Source organism: Lissotriton helveticus, chromosome 9, assembly GCF_964261635.1.
Source record: "Lissotriton helveticus chromosome 9, aLisHel1.1, whole genome shotgun sequence".
Classification (NCBI taxonomy): Eukaryota; Metazoa; Chordata; class Amphibia; order Caudata; family Salamandridae; genus Lissotriton; species Lissotriton helveticus.
The window spans coordinates 995419061-995445078 of NC_136070.1; the positions used below are offsets into that span (position 1 = coordinate 995419061).

The 26018-nt window shown below is 48.2% G+C and overlaps 1 protein-coding gene across 1 annotated transcript in view; it reads left to right on the forward strand.

Annotated features, from left to right (window-relative positions):
- The window catches only part of CACNA2D2 (calcium voltage-gated channel auxiliary subunit alpha2delta 2), a 1696410-nt gene that overhangs the window by 423519 nt on the left and 1246873 nt on the right, over positions 1-26018 (forward strand). The window contains exon 3 of the mRNA XM_078661304.1: positions 11035-11151. Coding sequence (XP_078517430.1) covers positions 11035-11151 — 117 coding nt within the window. The remainder of the gene's footprint in view (positions 1-11034; positions 11152-26018) is intronic.

Consider the following 26018-nt stretch of genomic DNA (forward strand, 5'->3'; position numbering starts at 1 on the left):
TGAGAAAATTGGAATGGTTATACCACTCCGCAATCTTGTACCTTCCTATTTCTATATTTCTCTGTCTTGCTCCACGTCAAAGTCTGATGATGAAAAATAAGTCCGCTCCCAAAAAAATGAGAGACAGTGCCTACCCCTTTAAACCGTCAGATACCCAAATGGGGTACTAGGAGTTGTTTGGTCTAAATAACTACACCAATAATTGGGTGTATTAAATACATATTCTTTCTCGACTGTGCAACTCCTGACGAGCAGAATTTCACACAGCTTGAAAATAGTAACGCCTTACTGATGTTGTAAAATTCATGACGAAATTGTATCTTAATAAGGAAAATGTATATTGAAATATGAAATTTATTTTTAATTTCTTTTGTTGATTGATCTTATGGACTTTTTGTCTCATAATCTATTTTAAAAGTAAAGTAGAATTCTCATATTTTCATACACAGAACTGCCAACTCACACGGTGCCGCCGCGTGTCACACGGTTTCGGTTCTGTTCACACTGTCACCCAGTGAAGAACCGAAATGACATGGTGGCAGGGAAAATAAGCTGATAACTGCTGTAAACAGTGTATTTCCAGCTCATTTTCCGAGGTAGTAAGCAGCTGATGTCCATTAAGAAGTCTGAAAACACCACAGAACATTGGCGCCAGCCTCGCTGTTCCTTTGTTTTTATTTTTTTGGAAGGGTTGGGGGCCTTGGTCTGTGTCTTGTTTTCGTCTGTCAGATTCCTTCTGACAGTGGTGAGTTTTTGGATACCGAGGCAGTAGTCTCATTACTCCATATTCATTTCGAATTTTTTAGTCGCTGTTTAGGTGGTCTTATTGATGTGTGACGCTTTGTCACAGGGGGGATTGGTGAGGGGCAGACTGCCTCTTAAGTTGCGGTGGGCATGAGGCCACCCCCTCCAAGGCCACGCCCTCTCCTCATAAGGTGGCATTAATTTGTAAGTTGGCAGTCTTGTGTTTCGCAGCTTTTGACCGATGCATGCCGGGAAGGGCGGGTCGCTGTTCCTGTGTTTTTGCTGCCTCTCTGACCAGAAGTGGGTGCTTGTGGGAACGCTCACAGTCTATAAGGACGGCTCGAGTGTGTATGATACCATTGTCTGTTCCTTCTGACAGCCGCAGACGGCATGTTTTCAGAGCAACAGCACTGATGTTAGTCGGCCTGTCGCACAAATTGCTCTCTCTTCCCTTTGTGCTCTGGCAGGCTTTCTGTAATTGCAGATGATGAAAGGAGTCTGCCTTCAAGAACAAATTATGTTTTGTTAAGCTACAATGCTGGAAAATCAATCAATGGCAATGCCTTTCTCTGGCTGAAACTTGCAAAACAAATGCTTACGTCCCGTCCGCGGCCTCTGCCTCTCTGGGCATTGATGTGAGGCCTTAAACAGACACGAGAGCGCGAGCGAGCTATACATTTTTTTCTCTCTCACAAACGCACATATACACGCTAGCTATTACGGACAACACAAAGAAACCCACTGTTACAAACGCATTTTCTTACAAAGAGTGTTGCACGCACACGTTCTGGAGCAGAGTGTACTTATGTATCCTTATATTTTATTACTTTACTTCTAATTCAGCATTTCCAATGTACTACCCTATATCTCACCCTATATCTCACCCTAGAATTCTCTCAATATATCATCTACCTCCACTCCCCGACTCATCCCAAGCCCCATTCTACTAATACTATGATCCATAAAATAAACCTTTCTAGACTGTTCCCTCCTCTGCCCCTCCTTGCATCATCTCATACCTCTTTTACTATTCAGATCTCCAGAACAAGCCTTTCTAAAGCTTTCCCCTCCACCACCCCTTTATGTTATGTTATGTTATGTTAACAATTTTATAAAGCGCACAGCTGCCCCAGCGAAGGGGCGTCCCGGCGCTGGTCACAAAGAGGGCACAAACAGCATATACCAACTGATAAATAGCGGGAGAGCCTGTGACGGGTTACATTGAAGGGAAGAGAAAGGTCTTGATAGCTTTCCTAAAAATAAGTAGGCAGTCAATAGCACGAATATGTGCGGGCAGGGAATTCCAAAGCTTGGGCGCGAGGTAGCTAAAAGAACGTCCACCCACCCGGGAAAGCCTGACTCTAGGCACAACCGCCAGATGTTGCTCGGCAGAGCGGAGTGGTCGGGATGGAACGTAATGGGTGAGCATGTTGCTTTACTCATCCCAAAGCTCCTTCTACTGCTATGAGCTCCCCAAAAAACCCACTTTCTAGTCCCTTCCCTCTTCTATCCCTCCACTATCCCTTTCAATCCAAATAACAAGCTCATGCCCACCGCATTCATTTAATATATACCTATACTAATTCATCACTAATCCTCTTTGGGTTCTGGAGTTGCGTGCTACCCGCCAAAAATGATTTGATGCCTCGTCAGGGGTAGTAAGCCCTATATAAATGCAATTACAATTTGTGGCTATGCATGAGGCATGTGTATGTGTTTGCCAGTGGTTGAAATACAATTCTAAAAATCTTGGTACTCTCTGTCCCAAAGTACTTCTGTGCTATTGAGAAGAACATGTGCTTTCCCATTAAAAGTATTGGAAGCCCACTGAGAGGTGCAGGTACTCTGCACTTGAAACAAAGGATAAGTTACACACATGTTTATAGAGAAGCATGGAACACCTTCCTACTTGTTCATTCGTCCTTCTCAGACACCAATATACTACAGGCATAAAATTGCATTTGTAGAGCTTTTTCCTATCTAAATAACCTTGTACTGTTTATGGAACTTCACAAAACTTTCAAAGGGTGTGCCCGGAAAGATGCACCATTCGGAGGTTTTCCATGTGTACTTATGGGAAAGGTTTGTCGATTCTGTTTTTGTTACAGGTAATGCATGATTGTACATAAAGTTCAGTTGTGAACTGTGAAATGGCAGCACCTTCATACAATTAAACTCATTTTATTCTTTTTTTTTACTCGACCTGGAAAATATTTTCTCCCCTGGTGAAATGTTTCTGCCACCACACAAATTTTAGGGGTGTTGCGTTCTCCATTCATCATTGTAATGGTATTTACTCCAGCTTTTGACGACAAGAGTCACACTAGCCATTCTCGGAATGGAGGAACAGTGGCAGCTCCTCTGCTAAGGCGAAGGAGTGTCACCCCGCTGCTTTGCAGCTGTGAAATAAATAAAATAAAATGATAATAACTCAAGGTTATTATCATTTTATTTTTTCCCTGCTGCGGCAGCTTTGCGAGTGGGGCAGGGCTTCTCTGCTGACAGAGCAGGGGAGGAATGGTTTATACTCCCTAAGTGCGCATGATTGTTTGGCCAGCCGTCTCGGGCTGGCCAAACACTCATGTACACTTTGCATGTTCTCGACTCAGGCTGCATTACAGCATGGGTGGAGAACATGCCCAGGCTCCAATTCCCTGGCTGAGCACTGAGCCACAGCGCTCGGACCAATCACAACACTGCATTGCAGCATTGTGATTTGCTCAGGGCTGCCTCGACCTAGGTGCTTCCTGTTCCCTAAACACCAGCCGGGAGAGATGATGATGGGATGACGGAAGAGATATGCGACGAGGGGGTATGTTTTTTTCTTCTTTTTTTACACCCCATTTACCCCCCGCCCGCATCTCTTGCCTTGCCACCCCCAATCCGTGCCAGCCACTCCTATGGGGGAAGTTGTGAATGGCCCCAAGTAATATTACACTGTCGTGGGGATATTACATTGCAGTAAACAGATTCACCATTATAAGGTACCCTTATGTGAAAACCTTGCACTTGGAAAACCAACTATTTGGAGCGTTGTACATGATCAAAGACAAGCTTACAGTAAACAAGTAATAGGAGAGGAAGCTGGTAATCCATTGTATATGTAGTGTTGTTTAAAGAGGAAATCTTCAACAATTTCCTTGATTGCAGAAGTGTTGGGGTGATCCTGATGGATACAGGGATGTGTTTCCAGATCATTGCTCATAAAATGTGCACATGAACAAACAAATTGGGGGTGGGTGCGCACACCAATACATCATTTGTAAAAAAGTAGGTTGTCATGTCCGGCAGTATTAAAGGTTTTGGTGTCAAATACCAAGGCTGCATAGTTTTGATTCTTCTTTAATCTACCATCAGACACTCACTGTATCTTTATCTCACTTATATTGGTGGTTTTTCATCCTTGCTTTCTACCCTTTATCATGTTTTCCCATCTATCATGTTTCCCCATCTGTCTCTTGCTCCCTTTTCACCCCTTTTGGGTTTTTTCTTTTTTGCTCTGGGTCAAAGTCTTTTGAGGAAAATTGAGTGCCGGTCCCCAAAATGGAGTGCAAGTGGGGTCAACTGCAACCACCGGCTAAAATTAAGGACTGATGCAAGTGCACACGCACACACACACATACACACACACACACAGAAACACACACCCAGTCATCCAACACATGTCCACACGAAGCTGTGATACCACACACACTTTTGCATTCTTCAAGCTTTCACAGTTTCAAGCAATCACTTGAATAGGACATGTTTGGTGTAGAAAAGTCTAACTTTACCTTCTTCTGTAAGTTTAGCTGATGTGAATGCACCAGTGGTCTTGAATGAGGGCAAAACAGTGCCATTGTAAATTGTGTACTATGAGTAATCAGTACCTCATGCACCCGCTGTTTGTTGTAAGCATGTCCAGATTAAATTTGAATTTTACTTGCGTAGTCTTTTAAATTTGCATTATGGGAAGTTTGAGAATTTTTTTAATTTGGCATTATGAGAATTTGATTTGTTGTCCCTTTAGGAAGATTGGGGCAAGCAGGAAATCTCTCACTCAGACACTGCTTGCTGGCACCAGTCTCCTAGTATCTCGTCTGAGTTTTCTACTCCTTGTACATCACCACATGAAATTTTCACAAGATATAATAGTGACATTTGCGTGATTTTGTGTAATTTCATATAGTTTTCATGAAATTGAATGCATAAGTTAAGCAGTTTTACACATCTCTAACTGTAATTACTATTCCTTATGCCCATTGGGTACTGTAATTAATACCTACTGTTCCTACTGTGAACTGTGCCTTGAATGAGCAGCACCCCATGTGCCCACTATGGGCTGTGCCCTGAATGATCAGTACCTATTGTGCTCACTGTAAGTTGTGCCTTCAGTGATCAGTACCTCTTGTGCCCACTGTAAGTTGTGCCTTCAGTGATCAGTCCCTCGTGTGCTCACTATGGGCTGTGCCTTGAATGATCAGTACCTCTTGTGCCCACTGTAAGTTGTGTCTTCAGTGATCAGTACCTCTTGTGCTCACTGTAAGTTGTGCCTTCAGTGATCAGTACCCGGTGTGCCTATTGTAAGCTATATCTTGAATAATCAGTACCTCTTGTGCTCACTGTAAGTTGTGCCTTCTGTGATCAGTACCTCTTGTGCCCACAGTAAGTTTGTCTGCAGTGATCAGGACCACTTGTGCTCACTGTAAATTGTGCCTTCGTTGATCATTACCTTTTGTGCTCACTGTAAGTTGTACTTTTAGTGATCAGTACCACTTGTGCTCACTGTAAGTTGTACCTTCAGTGATCAGTACCCCGTGTGCCTATAGTAAGCTATGCCTTGAATGATCAGTACCTCTTGTGCCCACTGTAACTTGTGCCTTTAGTGATCAGTACCTCTTGTGCCTGTTGTAAGTTGTGCTTTCAGTGATCAGTACCTCTTGTGCCTGTTGTAAGTTGTGCTTTCAGTGATCAGTACCTCATGTGTCTATTGTAAGCTATACCTTGAATGATTAGTGCCTCTTGTGACTGTAGGCTGCACCTTGAATTATCACCAGTCATGTGCTGATGTGAACTGTGCCTTAAATGATAAGTACCACATGGGCCTACTGTGTTCTATGGCTTGAGTGAACAATAACCCTAATATTTCTGATAATCTGTGCTATTGACTGCCTTATGGACCCTGCACCCAAATACACACATATAGGATACTCCCCACTACACCATCTTCTCTTCTCTCTCTCCCTCTAGTCATGGTCAGTGGCCTCATCTGCCCGCTAACCTACCTCACCCTCTTTCATTTGACATCCCCATACTGTACTCTTCCGAGCCTGCTCTCTCCAATTCCTCTGTGCTCTTTACTAGGCCTGGGCGTGAAATTCCGCTCTGCTCATGGAGTTTTTCCTACTCCACGTAGTGCGGGTGCCCTGAAAAACTCTGTTCCATGTAGCAGAGTTTTTTCCTCGTGCGCACTTGCCAATGTTAAGTTGGCAAGTGTAGTGAGCAAAATCTTACTCCAGACACCCTACTGTTGAGATTTTTCACCCCGGGCAGTCGCGAATAGCCGCTACCGCTCCCGTTGAGAAGCAGTCTGTTCACTTTGAGGAAGTCACCTCTCGAGTAGAAAATCTACCCAAGTGGCAGAAAGAAGAAACGTCCACTTGTGCTGCACATGGTGCCATTCGTGGTGATTTTCCAGCCAGGGACAAACACCTGCTGCTAAAAGTTAACGCGAATGGCGTGACCAAATGCACTCCACCGCTCAGGATCTCCACGTAGTGTGGCAGATATTTTTGGTCGCTTCATTAAATTGGCAAGCGTAGGATGGAAAATGTTACTCCAGGCACCCTCTTGGTGAGATTTCTCAATGCAGGCGGCCACGGATGGCCGTAACTGCCCGTATTGAGAAACCTTTCGTTCACTTAGAGGAAGCTGCCACCCGAGTAGAAAATCTACTTGAGCGGCAGAAAGAAGAAGCGCCCTCTTGCGCTGCGCATGGTGCCGTTCATGCTGATTTACCAATGCGGGACAATTACCTCCTGCTAAAAATCGGCACGAATGGCTCGACCTACTGCACTCCACCGCTTGTGGAACTTCGTGTGGTGTGGCGGAGAATTTTGTTCGCGTAGCGGAACTCAGCGAACTCCACCCAGGCCAACAATTTACATCTGCCCATCACAATCATATCTTTTAATAATACTGACCATAATATGTTGTCTACAGCTCTTACCTCACTTGACATTGCCTGCAATGGAATTGGTTCACTTATTCCCTCCCAAATCACTCATTCTCTCTTTCATGCTGCTCCTCTGACTTCTTCTCTGAGCCACTGCTAGTTTCTCTCCCCTATTTCTAGTGGCACCCAATACCCTGTTCTGGATGTTTGTGGTATTTCTTTTCTATACCATGTCCCTTGGTGACTTAATCTATGCAGCTTCTCCCCCTACCTTTTAGTTGAGGTTGCATTAATTGTTTTCTCCTTTGAAGTGTTCACCCCTTACCGCTGATCCCAGTTCTCTGATTGTGTAACGGCCATTCCTCACTGTTGACCTTAGGTTCCCTAATGCCCAGTTCTTTAAACTAAAATCATTGACTTCCCCACACCCTGTGCCCCACTCCTCTGCTGTCTCCTATCTCCTACCTTGACATCATTATCCCTTCACCTCTGCTAGAGACCTCTGTGTGCTGTTCAATTACAGAATCCTGTGGGAGTCATTAATCTCCCCCTGCAGAGTCAGATTCCAATGGCTGCTCATCCTGCCTTACCCCCCCTTCAAACCACAATACGTGTTAATAAGATAAAAGTAATGCTAGAGGATGTGGCTTAATGGCTACAGCAGCCGACTTTGAAGCTGGGGTACCAGGTTCAAGTCTGGTGGGAGGCTCAAGCATCCTGTGATTCTGGGCAAATCACATAATCTCCCAGTGCCTAAATAAATGAGTGTTTCCATCTGTAATGCCACTGATGCTCATGTAAAGCGCTCTGATACATTGGGGTCGAGTTTGTGCTATATAAAACTTTTAAAAACAGTGAATTATAGCCTTCTATTGGATTCCCACCTCAACTGATTTACTCCTCTTGATGAACCCATTAACTCTGGCTCAGGTATCTTCTTCAAGTCAAAATGGATACATCCTACCTTCCACCACCAACAGCAGCTTAGTTGAGTCTCTGAGTGCTAAACAAATATTGCTCACCGTGCTTTTCAAAGCTATTCATTCAAAACCTGCCCTCCTCCCCTCGGCCTATTCTGTCTTGCTAGAACATTTGCTCTGTTAGCCCACATCTGGTGGTAGAGCCCAGGCCCCCATGTGCTGATCATTACTGATTTTTTCGCTAATCAGCCTTCTAACATTTGGAGCACTGTCCCCTCTGCACATGCTCTTTGCTTCTCGGTCCACTCTGGTATTACAGAAGAGAACACAGGTGCAAAGGAGGAAATGCTTTGCCTCGCTAAGCCTGTGCAGTATTATAGGAGCAGAAGAAGAGGCAAAAAAGGAAATCAAGAAGTGCACTGACTGTGCACCATAGAGGGGTGGTACACAGTCATTGTGGCCTCACAGAGCACCCATTGGGATGTGGTTACGGGCAGTGCTTAATTTGTAAAATAATAAGTGCCAGGGCCCTAACCAGGAGGCCACTGCAGCTTGCACCACACATTGCCCTTCTAAGTGCTGCCAATAACTGTACCAAAACAACTTCTTACCATCTCCCTCACCTGCAAGTGCGATAGTTCAGATTATTCCAGGTCCCCAAAGCTAAAGGAAAGGCTGAGGAGGCCAATATTAGTATTTTTAATGTATATTGTATTCATAAACAACCACTGTTCTGATCATCTCTAGATAAGATCAGCAGCACCACCTTGTGGCAGACTATGATAAGTGCGGTGTTGACAATTAAGTGCCAGTGCCGAGTACCGGAAACCAATAAAGTGCTGGGGCTGGGCACCGGAAACCACCGACTCAAATTATGCCCTGGTTACGGGGCCCTTTGGACCCCCCCACGGAGATCCTCTCTCCAAGCAGTTGCAGTCACCCACTGTGCCTCGCTGCAGGGGGATCTCTGTCTCCCAGTGAAGTGCAGGCCAAGATTCCATCTACACAATGAAAGGTGGACCGGCAGCTTCTTTGTGATAGGGGGCACTGACCTGTCTGCGCCAGGGACTCCAATTTAAATATGCAGGAAACGCAGACCCGGGCAGAGGGTCCCATCTATGAAATGGGCCCAGGAGCTAATCACCAGTACCAACATTCACAGACCCCCTCAAAGTCATGTAACACACACCAAAGACCACCCACTTACCACCTTCCTTTAAGTATACCCCAAAATCACCTTGGCACGTACTCAAAAGAAGTGCTGGACATCTACCATACTGCCTTATTCCTAGTTTCTTTCTATTTCCACCCTGAATATTACTTAGGTCCTTTACACTGCTATAGGTTTTGTTTGCTACGTTTCAGGCTGTAATGTTTCTACTTGGCTCATTAAGTGCAACAGAACGAAAAAGCATGAATTAAGCATGCCCAGGCAGGTGCAAGGGGGGTTTACCTTCATCCTCATTTTGGCAGACTGCTTATTATTGTCCCTCCTTGCTAGCAGTCCTATAGAATCATGTGGACGGCCCACTGGCAACTTCTCTGTGCTTTGCAGCTCTGCCCCACCCGTGTGCTTCTGACTCTGTATCACCAGTGCACTCTTTCTCCCCACCTCTTGGTTGCTGTATAGCTCTGTTTGTCCATGGCACTTTGCAGCATCCCACTGTACTGTACCCCATAGCTCTGTCCTTCTAAAAACACTTTTTCCTTCTTTCCCACCTGTAAATGTTATGGTTGTACCCCATCTATGCACTGCCACCAGCACTATTCACAGCTCTGCAACAGCAGTGCACTCTATAACTGTGTTCTATTGGTGCACTATGGAACTCTGCTCCACCTGTGCTCTTTATGGCTCTGCCACACCAGTGTGCTTTGCGCCACTTGGCACGTAGAAGCTCTTTCACTCCTGTATGCTCTAACTCAGTGATACTCAAAGTACGGCCCGGGGGCCGCATGCGGCTCTCCAAACCTTTACAAGCGGCCCCTGGTTGAACAGCAGCGCTAGGCTGCTGTTTACTTTACAAACCACTAATACTCATAAAGATGTTAAATAAATGGCAAGCAGTTATTTCCAGTCGAACTGAGGTAAAAAAAAGTAAAAGCACAGCAGCTGTCCTGCACCACTTAACTTTAAGAACACTTTAATTTTTAAAGACTTCTTGCAACAAACGTGTAAAAATATGATAAAATCCCTTCGAAATTCTAAAAAGTGTATTTCATTAAACAGCAGAAGCATTTCACCTTAGTACATCAGATCATAAAAGTGCATTGCATTTTCTTTTTTTAAGTGACCGTTTTCAAACATGAATTTAGAAACACACATGTCTCCGCCTCACCCTGACAGCAATGCCTGTAGGCAAAGTGAAATAAAACAACTGCTTAGGATCACACATCACACATGTTGGTCAAGTGCGGAAGCTGCGATTGATCTCAGGTGCAACTCAACTCCTAGATGTACATGCCTCGCTTTCCTTACGTCCGCCTTACACGTCCAACATCCCCGACCGCCACCATGCTGGCATCAGTGCGCCCCTCGGTCACACCATAGATTAACTTTTGGGTCCCTGGGCAAATTCTTGGAAATACCCATGCTCTATATCTTCCCTCCAGTGTATTTTGTAAACCTGCCCTCCCTAGGCATTCTTAGCCTTTTACGCCTCTGCGATTCATTGCTCAGATGCCCACTGCTTTTTTGGCTCTTCACCACTGATGCCCTTCTTGGCTCTGCATTGCCAGTCTGCTCTTTAGCTCTGCCCCACCCGACGACCTGAAGCTTTGACATACCTACGCGCCATACCTCTTCTTCATGTACCTTGCAACCCTGTCCTTTCTATGCACTCTTTTTTTCTGCCTCATGGCACCACCAGTGTGCTCTGCAGCTCTACCTCATTCGTGTGCTTCAAGCTCTTTCGCCCCTGTGTGATCTAACTTTTCACTCCTGTGCAATGTGTATCTCTGCCCATCCTGTGCACTCTGTGCCCCTGACCAACCTGTGCACTTCATGACTCTGGACCAGTTGTCCTCTTCTTGACTGTTCTCCACACAAACAGCTTGAAGCTCTGTCACTCCTGTACACTCTATCCCCCCGCCCCAGTGTATCATGCAGCCCTTCCCATTATGAGTCCTTTGCTAACTCTCTTCAGTTGTGTTCCATTGTGCGACTTCTCACCTGTCTGCGGTTACCTTTAACTCCTCTTCTCTTGTTCCATCTTCCAGATCTACAACGAGAACTTGCACCTGTTTGAGGTGAAGGAGAACATCCCACGAAGAGTGGTGGAGAAGGTGGCTGGAGACATCCAGAGCCTGCTGGCCAAGAAGGTGCGGGCTCTGAAGGTAAGGCTACACATGGAACTACTGCCTGTGTTTGTTGTTTGACATTGTTGGGAAGGGGCTTGTGATGAACTCTGTGAAATGGTCAAGAGGAGTCCTCATCAGTTTGGAAGGTATCCCCGGTGAAGTAAGGAAGAGATCGGCTGGTGGTCCTCAAAACCTGGCTCTTCGACTGAACTGCAGACCCCCGTGCCTTGAGACCCTAACGGGTGATTAGCAGTGCTCTATAAGAACCGTGATTGATGGATTGATTGATTATTTTACAGGGAGTGGATATGTTTGGTCATGAACTGTTGTAGAACATAGTTGTTGGTGTCAACTTGGCCCACTTTTCTGATGCATGCAGCAACTCAATGGTTTGCCGCTTGTTGGGAAGAGTACTCTTATATGGTTCGGGTTGATTTTGCACATTGTCTAGAACATGGTGTAATTGATTATCCCTGTCATCTGACCCTGAACCATGTGAATTTCGAGTTGAACCGGTGACCCTCATCCAACTCCTTTTTCTGAATCCCTTATGGTAAATTTATTCCTGCTTTTGCACGTCAAAAAAACCTGATTTAGATTTTTCTTTTAGTGCCATCCGTGGAGCTTTGTGCCGCAAGCTGTAGTTTGCCTCCCAGCTTGTCCTGGTGTTGATGGGAGCTAAGTTGGCTGCTTCATGTTGGACGTGTTTTCCAATATTTCAGTTTGCAGCTATGCTTTGAATTGCTGCACGTTTCAGTGCTTCAAGCATCAAAGCTTTTAAGGATGACCATGGGGGCACAGTTGCTACATTTCACATGCTGATAATTGGCTATCGAAGTACCCAGCAGATAATTATCTACTGACGGCCACATTCCAGTCTGACTAATCCCGCCAGCATGGGAGACTGTTTGTAAAGGGGATTCTATTTTCTGTAAATTGGTTTCTTTTTGTAAGTACTTGGCTGCTGTATTAACAAGCTGCAGCTCATGAAGGACTGCTGGAATATTCTGAGCTTGTTTGCATGCGGTGTCTAGGCCAGTGGCGGCTCGCAGAGGGAGTGCTGCGGGGTAGTGGGGCAGGGCTGGGTGGGGCATGGTGGGGGGGGGGGGGGTAGTGGACTCCGACATACAGCGGAAAGGAGTAAAGTAAGTAAATAAATAAATAAAACAATTTACCTTACGCGCGCTTCATCGCCAACTCGGCGATGCAGCATGCGCAAGGTAAATTATTTTATCTATTTATAGGCACATGCATCAAAGCTTTTTGCGATCGCAAACGGTGCGAATCGCAAAAATCGTCCGTTTGCGATCGCAATATCAGCTTTTGGGATGCATCAAGGGAGAAGGCCCTCGCAATTTGAGAATTCGCAAACATTTGCTAATTCTCAAAATGCGATTGCATTTAAGGAATCGCATTTTGCGATTCCTTAAATGCAATGCATGAAAGTTTTAAAAATAGCGATTTCGCAATTAGGGGGAGCAAATTACCATGAGGTTGAACCTCATGGTAATTTGCGAAAACTTTGAAAAATGTACTTTTGTGCATTTTTCAAAGTTTCATGTTGTGCACACACATGCCCTTAGGGCATGTGTGCACAACATATGTGCACAGATTGATTTCAGGGGTGCAACATGGTGTCCTTTGGACACCCCTGCACCCTTGAAATTGCATTCTCAATTTGCGATTCGCTAATTGCTAATCGCAAATTGAGAATGTCTTCCCATTCATTCCTATGGGCCTCTAGGCCCATAGGAATGAATGGGGAGGTATTCCTTAATTGCAACTCGCAATTTGCGAGTCGCAATTAAGGAATGTTTAGAAATCGCAACATTTTCAGCGATTTCTTAATGCATAGGCTTTTGCGATTTCTTAATTGCGATTCCTTAAAAATCGCAATTAAGAAATCGCAAAAGCCAACAATGATGCATGTGCCTGTTACTTACTTACTTTACTCTGTTCCGCCGTATGTCGGAGTCCACTACTCCCCACCCTGGCCCTTCCCCACCCCGCCCCACCGCCCCACAGCACTCCCTCTGCAAGCCGCCACTGGTCTAGGCGTGCGTGCCGGGTGCCCAAGGATCTGCTATGCTACGCTGAAGACAGCCGCCATTTTAACTCAGGTGCGATATTAATAGGTGATATTCAGCTATATGTTAAAGTATGTGTGAGGCAAATAAACTGTCCACTTATCAGTGAAAATGTTAGTTTCAGTGATGACATTTTGAGATACGGGTTATAATATCAGGTGCCATTTTGTGAACCTGGGTTATTGTTAGGAGGGGCGGTGTTTGAAAAAACGTACTGGGCCATCCGACTTCATCCATATTGATGGGAAGGTGCTTTATGTTATTTTTACTTTCTGAATCTTGTTATTTACATAGGAGTTACACTACCTTGTGGAGTACACAAAACACCAAGCCGGGGCCCTTTCTTTTTGTGACATGCGACTATGTCACTTATGGGGAGAGTTCCTAAGATTTTTTTGCCGTGTTTGCAAGACAAAACCTTACTCAAATCGGCACACAATCTTTTTTTCCAATTTACTTTCCAGTGCTAAACTTGTTTAGCCCTTGAAATAACATGAAGTAACAAAAGCAGCACATAGGGTACACTTCCAGTACAAAAACCATGCTACACTCGCGGAGACACCCTTGTACTAGGAAGCTAAGGTGTCACTGTGGCGCACAGCAGCTGATTTCAGTGCCGACGCAAGGGAAAGGATACGAAAGTACCATATTTCTGTAAACATGGCAATCTCCGCCTCTCTCCTTTTCACGCAGCGCAGCATTTGCAGCGGCGCACTGCGCTGCATGAGTAAGTGGTAAATTTGGCCCTAATTTCATTGTTGTCTACTCTGTTTGCGGTTCTATGTCAGAATAAAAAGTAATTGACCTAACAAACTATTGACTCTAGAATATCATCTAGAATTAATTCATCAAGTTGCACATATATATATATTGCATAGATTTATTATTCTTGAGTCGATGTATATATATGTGAAGTTACAAATAGTAAATCTGTCCTTACCTCTATATGTTTACCTAGACTATATACTGGTAGTCAATATTCTCGAGTCGATATCAAAAAGTCGATGTTCTTGTACTACAGCCTTCTTGCACTTACCTACTAAGCTCTGACAGTCAACCTTGGTTAATAACAACCATCTTAGAGTACTGCATCATCAACCCCCTTTGAGGCAGCTCAATGGACAGGGGAAGATTATGATGACAATTCAGATGAAAGACAGTCCTTGGTGGTCCAAAGCTGCAAGGAAAGGGTTACCCCCATGTTATTTCTAACATTTGCATACACAGTTTCCTCTCAATGAAATCACAAATGCATCATAGAGTTAAAACATCAACTAATGATCTTCTGAACGACTGCACTGCCACATTTCATACATCTGAAAGCACAGACAGTAGGAATTAAAGACAACATGTTAGCCCATCAATAGCTTTAACAAAGGGGCATGTTTCCCAAAGCGAGATGCATGTTGAACCTATTGCAATAAGACTGACTCCTTAGGAGTCCCCTTCCCATTTGCAGGCTAGTTATTTAATGGTTTGTCCTCAAAGATGGTGATTGAGACATAGAGAAGAAGAATGGAAAATATACTGACTGATTACTAGGCCTGGCTGGTGAATTCTGTTCAATTTGCAGAGTTTGCAGAGTTTTCCGCACTCTGTGCTCTGCGGAGCACGCAGATCTGTGAAAAACTCTGCAGAGCGAAGTAGACCAGAGTTTTTTCCTCGCTCGCTCTCGCCAACGTAAAGTTGGGGAGCCAGAGCAAGGAAAATCCAACGCTAGACCACCCCCAGCGAGATTTCTCAATGCTGATGGTCGTAACCACTCACGTTGAGAAACCATCTGTTCATGCTGAGGAAGCTGCCGCTCAAGTAGAAAATCTACCCGAGCAGAAGAAAGATGCAGCGCCCTCTTGTGCTGAGCATGGTGCAGTTCGTGCCGATTTTCCAGTGCTGGGCAAACACCCGGCGCAAAAAATTATCACGAATAGCACGACCTAACAAACTCTGCCGCTTGCAGAGCTCCATGTAGCGCGGCAGAGTTTTTTTCCACGAACTCCGCCCTGTTCTACTGATTACATGAAAGGAAAAGACCTCAATAAACAAATACATGAATTTATATATATGTAGAAATGCATTGTTTCTGTGTATATTAGCAAGGGATGCCTAAAGGAAAGCCTAGAGATCAATGACCCTTAATTTGTTAAGAGTCCATGCAAATAATATCAGAGCAATACTCTCAGAAGGTCAAGGAGAGTTTTGTACAAAGGCTTAAAGAAGTGCTTCGTTAAATTAAACATTACTCGCCATTAACTGTTTGGTGAATTAAGTAGGTCACGAGGCACTAACTTTTTTCAGGCCTTTGAAAAATGACACAAAAAAGGAGTCTGCTGAAAATACTGCAAGAGGCCTCAACAGCACATAGAACACCTTGGGAGTATTAGCTATAAGGAATGGGTCAACTGAGACCTGGAAAATGTTGAAGAATAACCAGAATACACTTTAAACAGAACAATCATCAGAATAATATGATAAGCAGTAGGAAATCCTTGGTCTATAGATGTAGCTTGCCTTAGTAAATCCTCATGCTGATTGTAGTGATGGATTATCTGGATTATATTCTTTTCAGTCGCATAGCGACTTTTCCTCATTTTTTAACTCTTTAATGATCCTTTAGTGTTGCGATGTAGGATGGGAGTGTGCCCAAAATGATATCTAGTCAGTTCTGACCGTGTTGGTACTGCAAATGGGTGTTCTAGAGTAAGGAGATGCCAGACTCTGGTGACTCCAAATTCTTTTCAAGGATTTATCAGTTCTCATATCATGGGTATCCATATATCATGGGTATCCATGAATAACATAAGAAACTTCACAACTGATTTATGAATATATAATGGATTTTAATTCTAATATAAAAATCACAATTTTAAAAACATCTGCTGTCTGTAAGCATCCTGTTCTGAAACGCTCAAATAGACTTTAGAAAAAAGAGAGGGAAACCAACACTGGTATGGTACAGTGCTATAGAGTTGTTTATATGTCTGCTCTGAAGAAGGTCTTAAATGTTCCCTGATATACTGAAACATCATATGTTACAAAGACTATGTTTGTGTGTGTGTGAGTGTTATATTAACATCTGAATGAAAGGCTAATTTATGAGGGAACATTTTTCTGGAGTTCAGGTTCATTAAATAATATGTGGAGCCAGCACACCTTTGTTTGGTAATGTGTTTCAAGATTTCTTTGTTGTGAGGCTTCAGGGGATTATCTTACAGATAAAAGGCAAAAATGAACACCAGCAGTGTGGGCCTTCAGTGTCGCTCTAGTGTATTGTTCCTAATGTTTTGAAACCTTAAATGCTCAACTTTTCGTGGCCCCACTGCTTAAAAGCCACACTTTATCTGACAACAAACACAACAATTGAAAAGGAGCGTAAAATATTTCAAGAATATCACTCTATGTTTGGATAGGATCAATATCCATGAGTATCCAATAAAGACAGTTCAATGGAATTCAATTCTTCGGGAGCCCTGTATTTAAGTTCAAAAGCTCAGGCTGGGCTGATTGGAAAGTGTTTGATATAAAGAATCAATAAAGTTGTATTTCAGCCCAAGCTGTGCTAATTGGAAAGAGTTTGATATAAAAATCAATAAAATTGGACTTTGAACTTATATGCAAGAGTCCCGAAAATTTGAATTCCATTGAACTGTCTTTGTTGGAAACTCATGGTCATTGTAATACATGGATCTATATCCCCATCTATTCAATGTTCCATAGTGCAGAAACACCACTTCGGGGGCCACTGTATGCCACTTTGCTCTATGCCATATTAGGCCAATCTACTCCACTACAGTTTGCGCCGATCAACACCACTTAACACCATGCCGCTCCACTCCACCCTATGTTACTTCACTCCACTCTACTGAATTCCACGCTGCTGTACAACATGGCTAAAAGACATTGGCAAAGGCAATACCGCTCGCGTAGGTGAGACCTATTGGCTTTACCACTTCTTGTTATTTCCAACTTTCTTACTTGCAGCTTCACTGGCCTGTAGTGTTCAGTAAGTAGTGTTCTGTGGTATAGCGAGCCTGCACTTGACACTTGGTAAAAGTTCATCTTTGTGCTTATCATGGTCCAGTAATTGTCATTTCCGCCATTGACAAGTTTTACAGATATTAGAAATTATTCGGTAGACAGATGACAACAACTTTGCTAAGTTACTGAACCCTGGAGGTCTCCTGCTTGCTCTCATATATCCTGTCCATGTGTAGGCTAAGTACGACTTCTGAAAGCCACATCTCAATAGTCAGATGAAGTTAGAAAACGTTGGCATTGGCAAAACAAAGCTTCTTGACTTTGCCCAACAAAGCACTCAGAGAGATTAGGGGCACACCATCAGTCTTCCAAGGGCATCTGAGAGAGTGGAGGAAGTATTTTTTGCCCCCAAGATAAAAAAGGGCCTACCGTTCAGCCAGGTCCCAGTTTTGTAAAGCTTTATGCTTTATGCATAAATGGTAGATATTCAGTAATGGTCAGAATTCTGCCAATTTCTCCCCAAAATAAACATGCAGTATATTCTGCAGAATGACTTTTGAAAATTCCCCAAGCCGTACATTCCATTCTACCACCACCTTACCCCACTCCACCCTTTTGGTCTCAATGCCAGCACTGCTGTCAGGTTGCCTGGGACAGCCCTGGCAAAGCAAATCATATGTATGTTTAACCAGAGTTCTGTGGGGCCCTCTATTTCTGTCATTTGCCAACTGAAGGAACAGCTGTACCTGCTTGATAGTTACTTGCTGGATTTGCAAAGCAAAAGTTCCTGTTGTAACTCATGCATGTAGTGACATGGTGGATTTTGTCAAGACTTCTCCATAGGACTCCCTGGAGTCCACCTTGACCTTGAGGAGTCAGGGTGAACCCGATGATGAAGCATGTCACTACTAGTGTGGGTGAGGGTTATATATGTATATAAAAAAGGGTTTTTCCTTTCCCACCTCTAAACGCGGTGAAGTATAGGTGCATCTTTTTCTCCTCATCACGTTGGTTTAAAAAGGAGGATTTTATCTAGGTTAAGGTACCCCTCTTATCATTAAATCTATGTCTGAGGCCCCTCAGTACTTACCTCTATAGCGGCAGTGCCCGTCTGGGTTAACCGACTTTAATTTTAAGTACCGAGGAGCATAACATGTGGAGTTCAGTAAATGGTAATTGTGGAGCCTGTTGGCATGGAGCGCTTTGAAGCTATCCTCCCTACTGGGCTGCCTTAGGCCCAAGCCGAAGCAGGGATTCGAGCGCCCCTGCGAGGCGAGTATCGACAGGGTCCCAATGCCTCCTCCCTAGCCTCTTAGCTGGAGCCTTATTTGCGAACAATCCCCAGACAGAAGGAGTAAAGCACATGGAGCCGGGGAGCCTTTCAAGGTATAATCTCAGCGCTAATTGGTAACGACAGTCCCCCCGCCTCTCTCCCTTTCACGCTAATTGCTGGTTAGTAGCTTTGTTTTAATTATATTTTTAATTCACTCTGATGCAAGCCCTGTTTGATGTCCCTATTGCTACAAGTTGTTTATTTGTGTAAAAGCATTGACGCCTCTCTGGCTCGCGGACCTCTCAATTGTTAATCCCCGCTACTCTTTCTCTTTTCCTGTCTCCCTCCTTTCATTTTCAGGACTATTGTCTCAGTCTCACTTACTCTCTTTCATTCTTACTCTGTCTCATTGGGAGGGAGAAGGGGGGCAAACCAGACTGACAACCTTATTGTGTGTGTAAAAGGCTGCTTTATTGAAACAGGTGCACATCACAAACTTTATTAACTGGCTCACCGCCTTACAAAACTAAAACCTCTCTAAACATCGAGTAACCTGACCCCTTACTGTTCCTCCCCCCGCCCCTACGATCCCCGTATGATAAAACATCCCCCACCCTGCAAAACACAATACATAAAATGCAAATACTTTACATAAATCCACCATAATACACAATCTTCTCCCGTAACCTTTGACCTTCTTACCCCCAAAAACGTAACCTCCTATCCGTCTTCCTGCAACTGTAACTAATGAGCACCAATGTAAAACCTCCAACCTGTTTAACCTTTCCCCGTTCCTGAACACCAACTCCCCAACTTAACGCTAACTACCAAAACTCCAGCCAAACTTGGCCAACTTCCAAAACAAACACCGCCACCCAGGAAAAGTCAGGAAGATAGGTGGGTACACCGCCTCCCTACTTTTCCTGCCCCCCCTCCCGCTCCCCCAAAAATGGGCTGGACCATCTAATTCTCTAGCGAACACCTAACAAACGCGACAACACCTCGCGAAGCTCCAGCATGTAAAGATCCATGCCCGTATGGGACAAATGGACCCCCGTCGCCCCTAAACAATTCCGGGGCATCATATCTAATATCCTTATGCCATATCCTAGAGAAACCCAGGTGCCTACAGAACTTCACCATCTCCACATTCACCTTCCTCCGTGCCTTGTCAATTGCCTGAGGATGCACCACGCCCCTCCACACCCGACGCGGCACAAACTCTGTCCACACTACCACACACCCTGCCCACCTTCTCTTGATCTCACCCAGGTCCCTCTTCATGGCCCTCATAAGCACCAGACCAGTCTCCCTCACCATATCATTTTCCCCCAAATGCAGCACAAAGACGTCAGGACACCTACCCGCTACCACCGTGGTGTTGAGCGTGGGTACCAATTCCCACCACAATATCCCCCCTTTTCCTCTCCAACTTATGCTAAACACAGTAGGGTTGAAACCCAAATGTTCTCCAAAATAACTGGAACACGCCTGCTCTTGTGCCCTCCTAACAAAATAATGCCCCACAATCTAGACCGCCATGTCTCTGGCGAGGGGACCCCCCACCGAACCTAGAAAAGAAACAAACAGTAAGTACCATTGTCACCAACTTCACCGCGCGATTCAAACGCTGAGCGCGCCCTGAATGTAACGCCGATAACAATTCGACGACCATTTGCCCAGCCGCATGATGTCCCTTTGCCCGCGCCCCTGCTGGTGCGCCTCCGATGCCGCGGCAATCCTAAAAGAATGGGTTCCAAATCGCTTCCCGTACAGGCACAGACCCCGCAAAAGCCTTGCGCAGCACCGCCAGTAGTTGCCCCCCGACACCCGATGCCCGTCCGCGTGTCGGAAAACAGCCCCCTCCAGGCGCCCCGCCACCTTCAGTCTCAATCCCCACCGTACCGGGCACCTACCCTCCGCCGCGACCGCCGCCAAGGAAACCCAGCGACCCACACCCCTCTGATTCGTTTTCGCTTTCCTCAACCACAAACATACCTCCCGCTCCTCAAACGACTCCTCTGACCACTGCAGACCCACATCCCTCTGCACCCCCAGCAACTCAGACACCCTAAAAGCCCCCGCAAACATCCATATCATCAGTGTGGCTAACAAACAGGCCTCCCCAATGTCAAAACACACACCCGGCAACTTCTCAACGACCTGTTCCAACAAACCCAGCAACAAAGGCTGGTGGACCCTGGACCCCCTCCCACATTCTCGGGCCCACCCCTCCAGCATGCGCGAGCCCAGTTCCCCCACCGACAGCGCGTACCCCCACAACAGCTTGCCAATAAAAGCGATCCCCGCCAGTTTGCCTGCAATCGTGACCCGCGTAAGACCCCTATCAATTAAGTCAAGAATGAACTGAACCACATCCTCCTGCCGCTTCCTTCCCGAGGACCGCCACTGTGCCCCAGATACGTTCCCAAAAAATCCCCCCACGCCGTCAGATTCGTCACCTTCGTAGACACCGCCAAGGACCCTAAAACCAGCTGCAACATCCTGTGTTGCCTACGTAGCACATCTGAGGGGGGATGCTGGTCGGGTCCCGATCTGCGTCCTTCGCTAAGCCACGGAATCTCCCCCACTGTGAACGAGACAAAGCATCCACTATTTTATTGTCGACCTCGGGCACATGCACCGCGCGAAAAGCAATATCAAAACGCAAGCAGCCAAACACAAACACACGCAGCAGCTTCAAAACCTGTACATCTTTGGCTTACTGCCGATTGACCACCTCCACCACCGCTATGTTGTCCACGTGAAACATTACCCTTCTGTGTGCCAGCAATTCCCCCCACAATGCCATGCCACCACCAACGGGAAAAATTCGAGGAAGGCGATACTCCTGCCTCCTCCCGCCCACTCCTGGGGCCATTTTTCCATTGCACACCGGCCCTGCCAGTACAAACCGAACCCATCGCTCCCCGACGCGTCTGAGAAAATATGCATCTCTCAAACCAGAGCCTCCCCCATCTGCATGGAGATGCCATTGAAATGTTGTAAGAAAAAACGCCACATCCGTAAATCCTCCTTCACTCCCGTGGGGAGCCGGACGTGGTGATGTGGCGGGTGCCGCCCCGCCAACGCCCTGGCCAGCCTTCTACAAAAAGTCCTCCCCACGCGCACTACTCTGCATGCGAAGTTGAGGTGGCCCAGCAACACCTGAATCTCCAAAACTGTAACCGTGGGTCGTGCCAACATTCCTGCCAGCAGCTCCAACATGTGCTGCTTTTTATCCATTGGTAAGCGGGCCTCCATAGCCTCCGAGTCCAGCTCAATGCCCAAAAAGGACAGTGCCGTGCCTGGCCTCACTGTCTTTTCCGGTGCCAGTGGCACCCCCAACTCCCCCATGAGCTCTTTGAACCTGCCCAGCGCCTCCTGGCAGTCCACAGAACCGGGTGAGCCGACAAAAAAGAAGTCATCCAGGTAGTGTGTGACACCTTAGTGACCCATCCGTGCCATAAACAGCCACTGCAGGAACGTGCTGAGGCACTCAAAAAGTGTGCATGACATCGAGCAGCCCATCGGCAATGCTTTGTCCACGTACCAGCGGCCGTCAAACTGAATTCCCAGTAGGCCCCAATTGTCTGGATGGACAATGAGCAGCCGGAAAGCCGAGTTGATGTCTCACTTTGCCATCCTTGCCGTTGCGCCCGCCGACACTACTAAGGCCATGGCCGCATCAACGGAGGAATATGAGACCGTAGTCTCCCGTTCGTCAATAAAATCATTCACCTAGCCCCCTTCGGGCCAGGACAGGTGCTGTATCAGCCGAAACTGCTCCTTCTCCTTCTTTGGCACGACCCCGACCGGGGAGACAATCAACTCCTCCAACGGCCAATCCTCAAAATGACCCGCCATGTGGCCCACCAACACCTCCTTCTCCAGGTTGCTCCGCACCTTAGCAGACTTTAAATTATCCGCCCACCTCCGCCGCCTGGGCCCTTCGTACCCCAGGTGGAACCCGTCCTGGAACCCGACCCGCATACGTTCGGCAGCCCCGCGTCAGGGTAATCGTGGAGCGCCGCCACCAGCCGGTCCACTCTAACCGGCGTATGAGCCCTTGGGCCCAGGCCCCTTATCGCTTCTGCCCATTCCGCCTGCCTGGTTGGAGCTCCCCCGATGACCGCCCGATGCCCCTCGCTGTCCTCCTTTGGACACGCCCGCCACGTCCCAGCACCTGACCAGGGGGTGGCCGTATTTCCCACAGCCAGAGCATTCGTGTTGGAAACAGCAATGTTCCCGCGTACACAAACCCTTGTTGTAATCCCAACAGGGGCCCACATTGCTGGACTGATTTTTAGCCCCTGCCCCACCCCTCCCCGGGTGGGGCGGTCTTGAAAGGGCTGATAAATGATGGGAAGCCCACTTGCTGTAAAAATGGTCTTCCCCGACCCTGCCAACCCCATCGTACGTTGCCAAAGGTCGGTATCAAGCTCGCCCCATTTCGCCTCCGTATCCCAGGCCATCCGTGGCCTGAACTCCTCATCATACTGAGCCCAGGCAAAACCGCCGCCGTGATTTGGGCCTTCCAAATGATGTCCATGTATTTAAACATGGACACCGACCGCTCCGGAAACTTCTTGCATTATACGCTCGCGAAAATTAAAAACACCGCCGTCCAGTTCTCTATCGTGAGAGGCACTTTCAGCCGGTCTGGAGTTCCTCCTTCGATCCCTTCTTCGCCAGTACCTCCCGATGAAGCAGCTTAAGGATCTCCTCGTACTCCCCTTTCCAAATTTGTTCCTTCGTAGCCAACATCAAGGGTGCCCCCAACGGCTTCATGACTCCCATGTACGGAAGCTTCTTAATCTTTAGCTCCTTACTCTCCAGCTTCGTGACGTCCTCTCCCGCCGCGCCCCCGCCTGCCGATCCCACCTAGCTAGCGGCCCCGGCCACCACCACTTCTTGAGCACCCAACGCCTCTTTGCCTGCCGCACCCGCGACCACCCTCGCCGGCTCCTGGGCCCCACCTCAGGTCCCAACTCTTGTCTGTCACAACCACAACCACACTACCCCAACCCCCGTACCCCCACCCCCACAGACACCAAACGCGTTGCGGCAGCCGGTGCTCCTGTACCTGACACCAATGCATACGCCGGACGTCCTCCACTCTGCCTCTCCACCGATGCCTCTCTCAGCTCCCAAAGCGATGTCCGGGCCGTCCGCTCCCGCTGGTCCCGTGACCTCTGTAAAACACTATGAAGACCATTAGAGCGCCCCTACCGCCCTCGGCATCCCGCACTTCTCCTTCCTCCAAACTATCCTCGTCTTACACAATCTGCACAGAAGCTGCCCTTCCTGTCGGCGGCGCCGACTGCCCCATGCCAGCCACATTAAACAAAACACGTGAGTCGCTCCTCCAGCGGAGAGATTCCCCAGGCCGCTGGTGCCCCGTGGGTGCTGGGGTCGGCGAGCCCGCCTCTGTCCTTCTTGTGCCGGCCGTGACGGGATCCCTCGCCGGTACCAGGCTCGCCGCGGGAGGCTCCGCCCTCCCTTCGCCTTGGCATCGCTGGGCCGCCCACAGCCCTGCCAAGTCAGGAGCCCCTCGATGTTCTTCTTCCTGTAAGAAAAATGGCCTGATTGGTGTGCTGCATCGCTCACTCAGCCGCAACCCCGACCCCCCTGTCTCTGCTCGACCCCCCGTGCCCCGGAACCCCAATCCCACCCAATCCCCCAACTCCTCCTCTCCCCCTCCTCCTCGTCATCGCTCCATGCCAAACCCCCGAAACCCGCACCCCCGTCGTCCGACCCCGCCCCCCTGTCCCTCCAGCCCCCTGCGCCAGGCACCTGCCCCTCGACACACCTCCGCGCCACGTCCTCCCTCCGCCCCACCTGCCCCCGACCCCCCCAGGCACCCTGTGCCCCCCACGCGCCTCCCTGATCCCCTCCTCCATGATTCAAAAACATCCAGCCCCTCCCAATTGCCCCCGTCCCTTCCGATATCAAAAGAGGGGACCACCCCCACCTCATCCTGCTCCCCCTGGTCTACCAGCCCCTCCCCCCCTCCCCTCCGCTTCTGCCCTTCCCCTTCTGCCACACAGGCTGCCCCCGCAGCCCCTCCCATCCACTGGGGCCCCCCCACACCACCCCGGCCACCAGCTGCCCCCCCCCCGGCACCCCCCCGAAAGTCCTGCAGCCTCCTCCTCTGCCAAACCTCCCAACGTGCCATGGCCCGCCCCCTTTCTTGGCCTCCTTTCCCCCCTTCAACAGGCCCTGTGCCCCCCCTGCCGGACCCTCCCCCCCTCCCAGACCATGTCCCCGACTCGAAACCCTCCCCGCCCCCCTGAGCCCCCACACTCCACTCGATCCCGCGGGGGGACTGACATTCACCCCCCTCACCGCGCGCCTAACGTGTCCCCACCGCCCAGGTGCTTAGGCATCGGGAGGCGCTCCGCTTGCCCCCTGCCGCTTGCCCTTCGCTTTCTTCCCCGCCCCTCCCACACCCAAAGACTCCTGTCCTTTCACCGCGGGGGGAGCGCTCTTCACGCTAACCCTCCGCGGTGCCCGCTCACTCGCCTCCGGCGCTCCAGCCCGCCCCGCCCTCTCCGCAGCGGGTGCACTGCGCCCCTCGTTTCCCCCCGCAGTGCCGCCCGCCCTGAGCCACCTGAACCATTTCCGGGGGTCCTGGCCTCCCCGCCCGTAGGGACGAGGCCGCCCCTGAAGCAGCGGGCGGTCTGCCCCACCACGCTCTGCCCCGACGGCAAACCCCCAGAGCGCCCCCTCCGCAACGGCCGGCCCCCCGCTCCTCCCGCGCCCCCGGCTCCCTCCACCACTGACACCCCGGGCCCTTCCCTGCGGCCAAGGGGCCTTACCTGGGTCCGCGCTAGCTTCCGTGGTGGCGAGCAGGCCAGAGCGGTCGCCGCCACCCCAGCAGACACGCCCCCCCCGGGGGCCCACGAGGAGGTCCATCCGCCCTGCCTCACTGAGCAGGCGGATGGCCTTGAGAACGCAAAAATCCTCAGCCGCCATAACACCAAATTAAGAGGTCAGACACCGCCAGATAAGACCTCAGACAAAAAACATATCCTGCAGGGCTTCCAGCCACCAGGTTACCAAACCTAAAATGGTGGCTGGGCAGGCGCTGAGACCCCCTATAATCCCTTTGGGCTTCCTTACACAATTGGGCTGCTTTTGGGCTATCCCAAAGCAGCCCAATGCAGCAGAACATGGCTGCCGTCATCTCGCCCCCCTCCCCCTCGGCTCGGCTGCCCCCCAAAACCCCCTTCTCCCGAAAGGGGGCGGGGGCACCATTTATATAGTATAGTTTTGAAATACACTGCAGTGTTGCTTTTTGGCAACACCCTTATCTTTGAAATGGTAATATTTTTTGTGCCTTTTTTTCTGTTTTGTACCGGTTCTGTTCCCAAGGCATGTTGGGATAATTTATACAAGTTGAGCCACCTAATTGTTAGCAAAAAGGTGCGGCCAGTGGCATAACAAAACGTGAAGCCCCTCCCCCCCTTGCAAAGTACAAGGAGGGGTCCCCCCTACCAGACTCACTTAGGAGCTGTCAGGCCATTGTACTGTGCTAGGGGGCCCCCTGGAGCTCCCCCCCTGCC